Source organism: Cydia pomonella, chromosome 23 (genome assembly GCF_033807575.1).
Source record: "Cydia pomonella isolate Wapato2018A chromosome 23, ilCydPomo1, whole genome shotgun sequence".
In the NCBI taxonomy this organism is placed as follows: Eukaryota; Metazoa; Arthropoda; class Insecta; order Lepidoptera; family Tortricidae; genus Cydia; species Cydia pomonella.
This window is the reverse complement of record NC_084725.1, coordinates 14,236,601-14,248,619: the sequence shown is the minus strand read 5'-3', so window position 1 is coordinate 14,248,619 and position 12,019 is coordinate 14,236,601. Positions and strand designations below refer to the sequence as shown.

The window sequence follows — 12,019 nt, the reverse complement described above, 5'->3', positions numbered from 1 at the left end:
TTTGCCCCCAAAAAACCGGGCTAGGATCGTAACAAGGAATGACTATAACATAACGGCCAATTAGAAATTGCGATCGATTACATACAACTTGCATCACTGCTCATCGCACGTGGAATGTGTATTCGTAAGTACAATCAAAGTCTAAAATGTGTATACGGATAATGTGCCGAAAATATGTGCACACGACCTTATTTCCTAGTCAGGTAGTGTCTGAAGATATTTTTAGCATTTTATCAGTATCGATTTAGACCTTGACTATGCCTACAAAAAGTTCACTAAATAGCGACCTCATCCCAAGATTTGATGGTTGCGTAAATTTTACTTCCTAATCCAACTTAAACATAAGTTAAACATTTTATGAAATTGTCGCTTGCCATAAGGACGAGATTTGCTTGTATCTTTATATGAAAAACTTGTCAATGCGTCCTTATGGCAAGCGATAAAGGGGGACGTTTTGCTGGCCGCGGTCACATGTGAAAACGTGTAAGGTTCTTATATCGCACTGAGCGCGCTTCAGCTTGAGTTTTCCCACCCAGCACCCACAGATCACTTCCTAGACGAAGTACGATGCTGCGAATACCGATGCGGTGCTACGTGACGTGCGCATCAACCGCCCGTGGAACGTCATCAAATATGACGTTTATTTTATAATGACGCATCCTCACTTCGTTCTATTTAAATCGGTGCAAAGTTAGCTTAGACGTACTTCTAACCTGCCTTGTATAATATTGGGGCGGACAGTAGGTACGTAAGCGCGAAAGCCCGTCACAGTGACACATAGTGACAGGTGATAAAATGGAACTATGCTGCCACCGCTGAACCACGCTATATCATTGAAATCAAGTATAACCAAAATACGGCCCAGTGCGGACAGCGAGCCTGCCAATCAGCAGGCGTATGATGGACGGTTTTATCCACGTGATATAATAAAGTGAATAGCCGTCACTTTTTAACACCGCGTGATCGAAAGTGACTGACACTATTTTTATCACGATGTCACGTAGACAGAACATTGCAACAATGACAATCATATCCAAAAACAACCAAATTCGATAAAATTAGCCCGCGAAAAGGACGCGAAGTCTTCAGGTCAAAAATTATGGAGATCCCTGAATTAATTATAGCTAAATATGGAAACGGGAGCATCCCTTAATTCCCTGACACAGACAGCCAGTTTAGTAGCAATAATTAAATTGAGTTTTAGGGAATTTATTTACAAGTAAAATAACGCCTATGTGTGGTGACTGGTGAATTGGCGACATCACGGTATTTTTTTAAACTCTTCATAAAGCGTAGTCTGCGAGTGGTAGTCTATGTCCCACCAAAGGGAGCCACCAGATGTTATTGATTACTTTGCCTTCCACGAGTAAGGGGAAAAAGTACATTCTTAAAATTCTTATTTATTTAAAATTAATGTTAATAAGCTTCACGATCGCTTGCAAACTTAGTATGTCAGGGGTTTGGAAATGTCATACTAGGAGTATTTTAAATAGGCTAACACTGTAGCACACTGCACAGTTAGGAGATTCACACACATACACCGAGATCTGTTGCGGTGAGCGGAGCGATATCGCTCAGTGCGATAACGCGTTCACAGTGTGACCTGTATCAGGCGTGTTAATATAATAGAATAAACAAAACACTCACCGGAGTCAAAATTGTTTCCTCCCGCGTCCATGCCTTGACCATGATATTCTGAAATAATAAAAAATACTTCAAAAAACTTGCTAAATTCTTATCATTTGACTTTGATTCCCATTTCTGTCTTTTGTATCGCTTTTACAAAAAATACGAACGAGAACATTAACTATCAGTTTTTTGTCAAAATTATAATTTTTGATACAGGATTTTATCGCCGACTGTACTTCTCTTTCAACAGGCAACTAAATACTCATCGAGACAATTCTAAAAAACCCAAACAAAATTATGCTGCGTTGTTTTATCACAGATAAGTTCCTATGGCCACCTGCTGTGTCCATCATCAGATCAGCTCGATGGTACCATGATACTGCATTGTCACCCAACTTTACATATGTATGTGAAGTTTGAGCTGAATGGAAAGTCGGTCTAATTTAGTTTGAAAATAATGTTCGGGCATTCCAAGATAAATAAAAGCTTGTAAAAAAAAACACAGGTATCACATTCAGGGGATCGCGACATTTTAAATTACCAAGTGGCATCATGAAAAGTATCTAAAACACTGCCATAGACAATTCTTAAATTAAGAACCGTGTGTAGTGGCCCTTATGTCATAGTGTCGTCCATGGAGCGGAGGTCGCATCTGAATAGCCGTCCCAATTGGTAACCAATTGACGAGATCAACGAACTTTATCAGGAAGTAGGTTTGGCGTTATATAAGCGTTAAGCGTGCTCTTATCAAGTAATAAGCTGTTTTACTTTGATGTTCACGCAATTGCTATTTACGGCGTGTAATGTAACCCGCTTGAAGGTACTGCGGCAGTTGCTAAGCGGAAAGGGTGTTCAAAATGATCTGAACATATTTGGGTTCCGTACCCAAAGGGTAAAACGGGACCCTATTACTAAGACTCCGCTGTCTGTCCGTCCGTCTGTCACCAGGCTGTATCTCATGAACCGTGATAGCTAGACCGTTGAAATTTACACAGATGATGTATTTCTGTTGCCGCTATAACAACAAATACTAAAAAGTACGGAACCCAAGGTGGGCGAGTCCGACTCGCACTTGTCCGGTTTTTTATTGTTGAGTAAAAGCGTGTAGCAACTTTTATTTTGCTTCTAAATTGATAATATTTTTAAACCGGTTTTTAGGAGGCCATTTTCATGAAATTCTTGTCAGATTAACCGGTTTAGAACAATAAAAACCGGTTTGTTCCTATGTCGTTGTCTGATTATGCAGCACACCGCCAGACCAGCCGGCCGTCTCGTCGCTCCTCGAATAAACCGGTTTATTTCGGTTACAATAAAGTTATTAAAACTTTCGCGTTCTAATGAAAGTTCGGAGTAAAACCAAAATAAACCGGTATTTACCGCTTATTTTTAAAACCGGTTCCGAGGCTTGAGCGCAAGTACTCATTTAGTTCAGGAGTGCGGCCGTTTATTTCAGTTACGTCCACGTTTGCTAAAGCATAAGGAAGCTAAGCAAGAAGAGTTTCGTACATTGAACCGCCATTTCCTATCTCTCTCGCACGCGCGTAATTATGTTGCTGTCCCGCCCATGTTGGCGGTCAATGCCACTATACGAGCGGGATGGCGGCTCAATGTATGTACGAAATTGTTCGTGCTTAGCGTCCTTACGTACGTCTGAAAATATCGGTACGAAAAATGTGCCAATAATATGTATACACTACCTTAATATATGGGCAATAAAGTCGTGTATACATATTTTTGGCACTTTTTTCGTATCGATATTTTCAGACGTGACCGTACGCATGTAAATCACAAATTTTCTCGGAAAGGGATGAGTTTCAGAGTTGAAGTCAGACAGACAGTTGTAGTTTAGAATGGTGCAGGATGTAACTGTGCTCCCGGCGTAACATTTTACAATATTTTTTTATACCACGTCGCTGGCCAACAAGCATACGGCCCGCCTGATGGCAAGCAGTCACCGGAGCCTATGGACGCTTGCAACTCCAGAGGTGTTACATGCGCGTTGCCGACCCTTATAATATGCACCTGTGTGGTGTCCTCGCGCTCTTCGTATAAATCGCTTCATGGCTGTTTAGTCGCAATAATACCAACTTTTATTATGAAACCAACAATGAAATCTCGAAGGAAATTGGTGAATACCACACCAGATGTTGTAGTATTATGGGAAGATATAAAGCGAAAGTAATGGGGAAATAAATAAAACACTTAAATGTAAAGGGCGCATGTTTATTAAACTGTCAACAACAACATTTTGTAAACATTCCAAGCTGAATAGATGCTTTTAGCGAGACGACTAGTTTTCTAGTAATTGAGTAATAACCTAGTAGCGCCTGTCTGGTGACACTAGACAAGTAATGAAACGTTGTGGGTCAAATCAATAAACTCAACATTAATAAAGGCCTGTGCACACCGGATGCGCGTGCGTACACGTGCACGTGCGCGTTGTAATTTTATTTTTCATGTTATAGTATAGTTAGCAAACGAGCAGACGAGCCGCCTGATGGGAAGCGGTCATCGTCGCCCATGGACATAAGCAACATCACAGGAACCACTTAAGGTAGAGGTCCACAGGGCTGCATCGCACGCATCGGACGTATCGCACGCAACGGATTTTAGTATTCTACGTATACACCGTGTTTTTTGAAGTGAAAAAGTTGATATGTCATAATTTTCAATTGTTTGGTTGAGTTTAATGTAATGCCCGTGTTACAACAACGCTATATGCAACATTTAATTACTTTTTATAAAAACAATTTAAAAAAAGTTTTTTTTTAAATTACCTATGTCATTTAGTTTCCTTATACGTACATCATGCCCCGAAGTTAACGGAATTTAATAAAAACACGGTGTAGAATGGCATCGGACGCATCGCTAGCAACGGATTTTAGTATTCTTTGTATGGATAGAACGAACAAGTGCGTCCACTGATCCGTTGCGTGTGTAATAAATGAGTATAATTATGTAAGAGGGTAGAATTCTCACCGCCAGATTAATGTACACCTACATATCATCGCTCTTTCAATAAATGGTTGTTCCAAGCGGACGCGTCTTGTGCTTTCTCTCCGTTCTAGAAGTTCCTGGAATTAATTAATTATTAAGTATTTAATTCGGATTATTCGGAAACGTTTTATGGTAATTAGAAAAAAAGTTACCAAGATTGAGGTCTGATTATATTTTTCCTGTAAAATGTATAGTAATGTTAATATTATGAAAAAAATTCATAATTTTTCTTCGGTATTTTCGGAGATAAGGGGGAGGTGGTATTTTTTTTTCACATTTTCCTCCATAAATCTTTTTTTTTTCCGCACGAAAAAAATTTTTGGAATGTACAATTTGAGCTCTTTCAAATGATCCCCCCCCCCCCCCCCAACCCCACTTGATCTAGTCACTAGACTTTGAAATTCTGCCCCCTCTTCATATAGGGAATTTTGTATAGTTAATAAAAAAAATACTTTCAATGTGTCGTTATTCATAACTATTCCAAGTTTCAAATCGATAGCTTAAGTGATTCACGAGATATTTAGCGACGTGACAGACAGCCAGACCGGCAGACAGACAGACAGACAGACGGACGGACAGAGTCGGACCATAAAGTTTCCGTTTGTACCTTTTTGGTACGGAACCCTAAAAATCAAACATTTTAAAGTAACGTAAAACAAGATACGGCCGTTTATGCCGCAAAAAACGTTTTCATCACACTTGCTCGAAAAAGATCTTATTTCATGCAGGGGCCCATTTCTCCAATTGTATTAGAGGTATTACACTAATATTATTAGGGTGTTGCCATGGTAACCCATACGATTTGACAGTTCGTGTACTAATAATATTAGTCTAATACCGTTCGAAATGGGCCCCTGGTGTACTGAAGGACAAAGGCATATATTGAACCCGCGGGATTTATGGATTGTGAAAAAAAAGCTATAACTCCCTAGGTATTTTATTTTTATTTTTTCTAATTCATACGAATTAATTAGGTATAAATAAGTTTTCTTTTTAAAATATTAACGTTTATAATTTAGTATTCTTATTCACGCTTAAAAATATTTAATGTGATTAATTTAATAGCCGTTTGAAATATTTTTACGTCGCATAGGTCTGTGGCTTCGATGCCAAAAAATATCAATATGGCGGACGAATGTTTGAAATGTCACTGTATTTAATAATTGTTTCGTTTAAAATTTTCTTTTTTCTCCGCAAGTGTGATGAAACATATTGTGTGTAACTCCGGGGGTAAGAATATTGTTACTAGTCTTTAATTTACTCCAGCGCGCGGCTGTCGTGAATATATAGACTCGTACATTTTGTATGAAATACTAAAAATTACAAGGCTACAATATAGATTAAGAGGAATTCCTAGTTGCGATTTTTCCATACAAACGCTCTCGACTGATTCCTCCCTGGATTTTTAACCTAGAGCAGTGATTTTTTCAAATAAGATCAATATCATCAATATCTGTGCCGCTATGTTTTGCTTTTCTGGATTATTTTATTTTGAAGAAAGATACAGCGCCTCGAAAATCGCAAAAACGGCTCAATTGAATTGGCTGTAAAAAAAGGCACAGTATACAAATATGACAAAAAATATCCAAAAAATCAAAACATAGCGGCATAGATTATTTCTTCCTCTTGCAATTTCCAAAATTTCATAATGATTAGTTGCGTTTTGGAGGAGGAAACAGTCGAGAGCGAAACCTCGATTTTTGAGTTTTTTGCGAGTGAATTTCGGTCCGAGCTGCAGTTGTCCTTATCGCACGAATTAGAGGCGGAGACAGTTTCTAAATATACGTACACAGAAGGAATAGTGATGGGCATAACATCCTTATTAGGGATTGCAGAACCGGTACTGTTTTAAAGAACCGGGATTTCCCGGTACTTTCGGAACTGGTCTAATTATTTCATTATTCTAAATAAAACGACAGCATTTTGCGATTTGACCACCTTTCGTATTATAATTTAATAATCACATTTTCTTTTATTACGTAGTAGGCAATTTTTTTAGAAATATAGTATTTTACATTGCTTACACTTGTGCGTCACAAGTAAAAGATAACTACTTTGATGTTTGCCACTAGATAGCAAATTTAATGAAATTACATTGACGAGGGGATTTATATATAAGTATCGCAGTCGTATTGTATAATCCGCCGTATTACATTACGGCTAGCCCATATCAAAATAAGGGCCATTTTGAAATGCGGCGGTTCAACGATTAAGGTATGTTGGGTTAATACCGGATGCGGGTGAAGAACGTAGGACATTCATTTCCTCCTAATTTGGCTTTATTTTTTAATGTTGGCAACATTGTGTAAGACGCCATTTCATTGCGCCTCGACTGTCAGTGTCCCCGCGTCACTCAGGGAGTCGGGCTTGTGCTATGTGCAATCACAGAGAGCAAGGTAAATTTCGCGAATTCTTCCTTCTATCCGATCTTCGCTCTGTAATTTATTTCGCGTATTGTGATGAAACTGTGTTTGTTTTTGTAATTGTGTTAACAGACCTAGCACTGCTGTAGACCGATATCCGATCTTGACCCTTCCAGGTAAAGATCTGACCAGGACCAATCAGATCTTTACCTATTTAAAAAACAGCAGTGATTATCAAATTTTAAATTTTCTTCAATTTACCTACTGACCTTAATTATCACATTTATTGTTTTCTTGATCACACTTTCGTACCATTATTTTAATCCAGTACCACTACCAGCGCGACGGTTACTGACAATGTAATTTTTTTAATTTCCACAACCCAAAGGTTGCCTTTTAGCGATAAGACCGCATGTTGTTTACCTGTGCTTATGTGTATGTTTTCTTTTGTATTGTTTTCTTTTATTGAGGTGTGTAATAAAGAGTATTTATATTGTATAGGGATGATGATACATGTTAAAATTTATAACAAAATCGAGTAAAATAGATAGCAAATGAGCAATTTTTCGCAATAAAGTACCTACACATACGGATGCATATTATGTAGATGTGCATGCATACATACATTGCTAGTTTCGGATACAAAATAGAGATACCTAGGGATTCGAAATTAGTTTCCTTAAAATGCTTCAAGAGGGCTCTCTTTTCGTATATATTTACTTTACTCTTTACATACGATCCTTACATTTTATCAAAAAAAAAGATTATATATCAACTATATATATATATATATATATATATATATATATATATATATATATATATAACAAAATCGCAATTTTAATTATTTTCCATACTTCAAGATGGGCTCTCAGTGACCTTGACCTTTTTAAAGAACTACTTAGTCTTTTTGATTTCTAAGTTTGATTCTTATTTTTTTGGCGACCTTCATTAAAAATGACTGGGCACGATTATTTTTTATATTGATTTTTGTCCCTCCTACTTAAGTACTTAATATCTTCCAGTACATTCCATTCAATAAACAATACATTTACACTTTCCCTAAACCTGTACAGTTCACGAACTCTTAAATTGTCAAAACTTCGCAACGTATCTATTATTTTAGTGGTTTTTTTTTTATTACTTCGGGTAAACCTTACAATAAGAGGTTTCTTAGCACATTGTTTACTCATCAAATTGCCTTATGACATAGGTATCAAAGTTTGAGAGCCACAATTTTACCAATTTTTGTATCAGGGTTAAGATCGGATACAAAAGGGTAGACACCGGACCTATTTCTTTGTGATACCTTATTCTCTTTCCATTTGAAGCACCTTTTTTTCACCATCCAATGTTCTCCCTTGATGGCAAAACACTCGTTACCCTAAAAAAAAAAGTATGTCTCATCTTTACACAGGTACTTACAAAACTAAAACCGTTCTATATTGAAGATTACCAAAATTCAGGCCGAATCTACGGTTATTATTTAACGATTCGCTACGTACTTCAAGAATCTGTCACGTGTTGAGATCTCGAAAAAACATTTTTTCACGAGTTCTCTCAATTGGTCCCAAAATTGTCCGACATTATCCCAACATACTTTACCCAGATTGTCATTGCGATACGTTCTTCAATAAGGCGGCCCAAGTTTAGCCCCATCGTACTACAAGTTAAATAGATTGTAGTTTAACCATAGGTATATTTATACCTACTTACAAAATTTCACAACACACCATGATCACTCCTAACTTACTGATACGGATAGGTACAGCAAGTGTAAAAATATGGGTGTACATATCTTACTCAAAAATATGTCCCATAGCATCTTATTCCAGTGTAATAAGAGCGTAGTACCATAATTTATGAGACGTTTCTTTCGATACATATTTTTGCACTTAACTGTACGACGACAACCGAAGCTGAGACATAATTCTTTTTTGCAGTTTTTACCTATATGGTAATTAATATCAATCAATCAATCAATCATTTATTATTTCGTCATCATAGGTGTAAAATACATTTAGTACAGGTGATAGGGTGTTTGGTATTAGGGTGTAATAGATACAGTATAATATAAAAATGAAAAACAATATTACGTGGTAACCACAAAAACAACTTGCGTCGGGCAGCGCAGAATAAATTCCGTCCGGCTCGCGGGCGATGTCGACGGAACGGCGCGCAATGAGCGAGCGCACGAGTCTCGCGTCTGTGTGCGCGCACTCACACTTAGCTCCGGCTCCCGCCCACCGCAGCGCGACAGAAACATAGCTTCAAAAATTCGAGATTTGAAAAGTTGCTCAGCTAGGAATTGCTCTTAATGGGACAATCTTACACAAATCGGCTTAGTCCCACAGTAAGCTCATTAAGGCTCGTGTTGTGGATACTGGGTACTAGCGTACATGTATTGGCGCGAGCGAGACGCATGGGCGATTGACATCATTTACATAGTACATACAAATTTAGGCTGGTTTTAGTATCATGCGGACCGTCAGCACGGAGCGATCCGCACCGACTATTTGTATGAAGTTCATGTCCGCGCGGACCCGACAGCCTTAGTCTAAAACGCTCCCTGAACTTAATATTTATATTGGTCCGGTGCGGAGCGATCCGTACTGACGGTCCGCATGACACTAAAACCGGCCAGATATTGAATTGAACACGGCATGCTTCTAGTCTATCTAGTATGGTCAAGGAATTTAATTTCAGCACCATTTCGTACCTTGTTAGTGACAATAGTAAGAGGTCCCTAGCGACTGTCATGTTAATTGTCACTGAGAAGGTACGTAATGGTACTGAAATTAACTTTGAATGTACCAGTTCACGGCGGATTTAGAGTAAACTAACTCGGAACGGCCTCGAGAGGCAAATCTAACAAGTTCAATGACACGTTCTACTTATAGCCGCGATACTGTGACGTGTTCCAACCATTCACGTCAAAAATAACTATACATCTTTCGCCTTAGGCCTTTAAACACATAGCGATTTTATGCAGCGACACTGAAGAGCGTTTAACAGCCGCAAGATTGTATCGTGACACCGGTAGTATTGAAATTGTTGTATCGCTGTAGTCTTTGACAACCTGTCTGGCCTGGGTGCCTAGCCAAGGTGTCAATCGCTTGCGCTACGACAACAAAACGCTGTCTCTTGTCACTTGGTAACATTTGGAAAACCTGGACCCCGGTGTGACATCACATTTTTGCAATTTTGGTTTCAACGAAATCGGCAAATCGAATTACATATTATTAATATATTATCAAAATATTTTTAATAAATGAAATACCTATTTGTAATTTTATAACCCAAAACTGATTAGGAAAGGAAATTAATCGAATAAAAACTCGTTATTTACCGTTCCAAAAACTTATTATTTAACTATGCAGCGAATAAAAATGTTTTAATAAATTTTCGTTTACTGATCAACTTGATCAAGTTAAAGTGATGTCACAAAGTTTGTGATTCCCCCTCCCCCTTCTCACGACATGTCACATTTTCTTGACCCCCTCCCTCCCCCTAAACGTGTGATGTAATTAATGGATGGGCCCCCTAGCACTCTTCCATATTAGTGAGACAATGACAGTTGCGTTTGCTACGCACCCTCGTCGGTATTACTATTATCCCTGCCTATAAAGCCGAAGGTCCTGGGTTCAAATCTCGTTAAGGGCATTTTGTACTTATGTGATTAAAATGGATATTTATTAAGGAATGTGGACCTTGCACTACTGTATGATGGTAGACATGATTGATAACCGCCACTGTTCCCACTGTCGTAACTGCATACAGTCCGCGCCTAAAAATGCAGCAAGTTATGCAGGTGGGCATGCACGCAATGCACCGCACTAATTACCAAGCGCCTCGTAACAACCCGGCGCATCGCATCATTGGCCAAACTAGTTTGATCATTTTGTTCATTAAATAATTTATAGAATCAGGCGTTACTGTGCGGAAATCCATATTAATTAAATAACTATCCACTTATACATTTACATAGAAAACATCCACAACTCATGGAACAAATGTTTGCGTGTTTATGACAAATATTTATTCCTCAATTATAGGTGTTTTTCTATGTATGTAGAAGTATTTATTACATATATCGTCGTCTAGTACCCACTACACAAATCTTTGGTCTTACTGTGCCGATTTATTTATTTTTTATAATAACTGTATAACCCATAGGTAAAAATTTCGTTAGTATCTGGCATATAAAAACGTTTGCTGAGCCTATTTAATTTTATCATCCTGGTCCTAAAAATAGCACTAACAATACGCAAACTAACCAGCGGAGCGGCTGCTGACATTCACGAGACAACATACATCTACTTTAACATTATGTGAGCAGCAGAAGTAGCTGAGTGGCTGGTTCTCTTAACAAGATAGAAAGAAAGAGATTACATTTATCATCAGCATAATTTGTACAAACATACATATAAATATTGTAGAGCTGTGCTTATATCGTACTTACTGTAGAACTTCTAAAATTATTGAACAGCCAATGTTATTAATAAAAATGTAGTGTAGGGAATGGAAACATCTCAAGGAGTGAAGTGGTATGAGTAGGATGTGACATTGGTCTCATTGATGTGGTGACCTAGAAAAGTGCTAACTTTAGATTGCTTCAGGAATTTATTATCGAGATAATGATGTAGGTGTAGGTGACCCCAAAAACAGCGGCCAAAGAGTGTTTATCTCTCTAGATCTGGCTAAAACTGTTGCCATACTACAGTTACCAATTTTATAGATTTTGATTCTGTGTTATTTGTAGTTTGTTTTAATTATTTTTATTAACTAAATCTCATTTTGGCATTTGACAGTATGTTTTGTTTAACATATTGCATTCTGCCTATAGTCTGTACTCAGGAAGGTGCATATACGGGTCAAGTTAAGAGGTAATTGCTCACATAGAAAATGCGGTACGACATAAATGTTAAAATTACGATCTATTTATATTTTTTTTATTAAAATCTTCTATGTATACCTGCAAGAACACCAGTAATTTTTTAATTTTTTTAGAATTTTAGACGAGACCAGAG

The 12,019-nt window shown here is 37.8% G+C and overlaps 1 protein-coding gene across 1 annotated transcript in view; it reads right to left on the bottom strand.

Annotated features, from left to right (window-relative positions):
• LOC133530692 (transcriptional activator protein Pur-alpha) overlaps positions 1–12,019 on the bottom strand; it is a 47,707-nt gene that overhangs the window by 28,797 nt on the left and 6,891 nt on the right. The window contains exon 2 of the mRNA XM_061868711.1: positions 1,648–1,695. Coding sequence (XP_061724695.1) covers positions 1,648–1,695 — 48 coding nt within the window. The remainder of the gene's footprint in view (positions 1–1,647; positions 1,696–12,019) is intronic.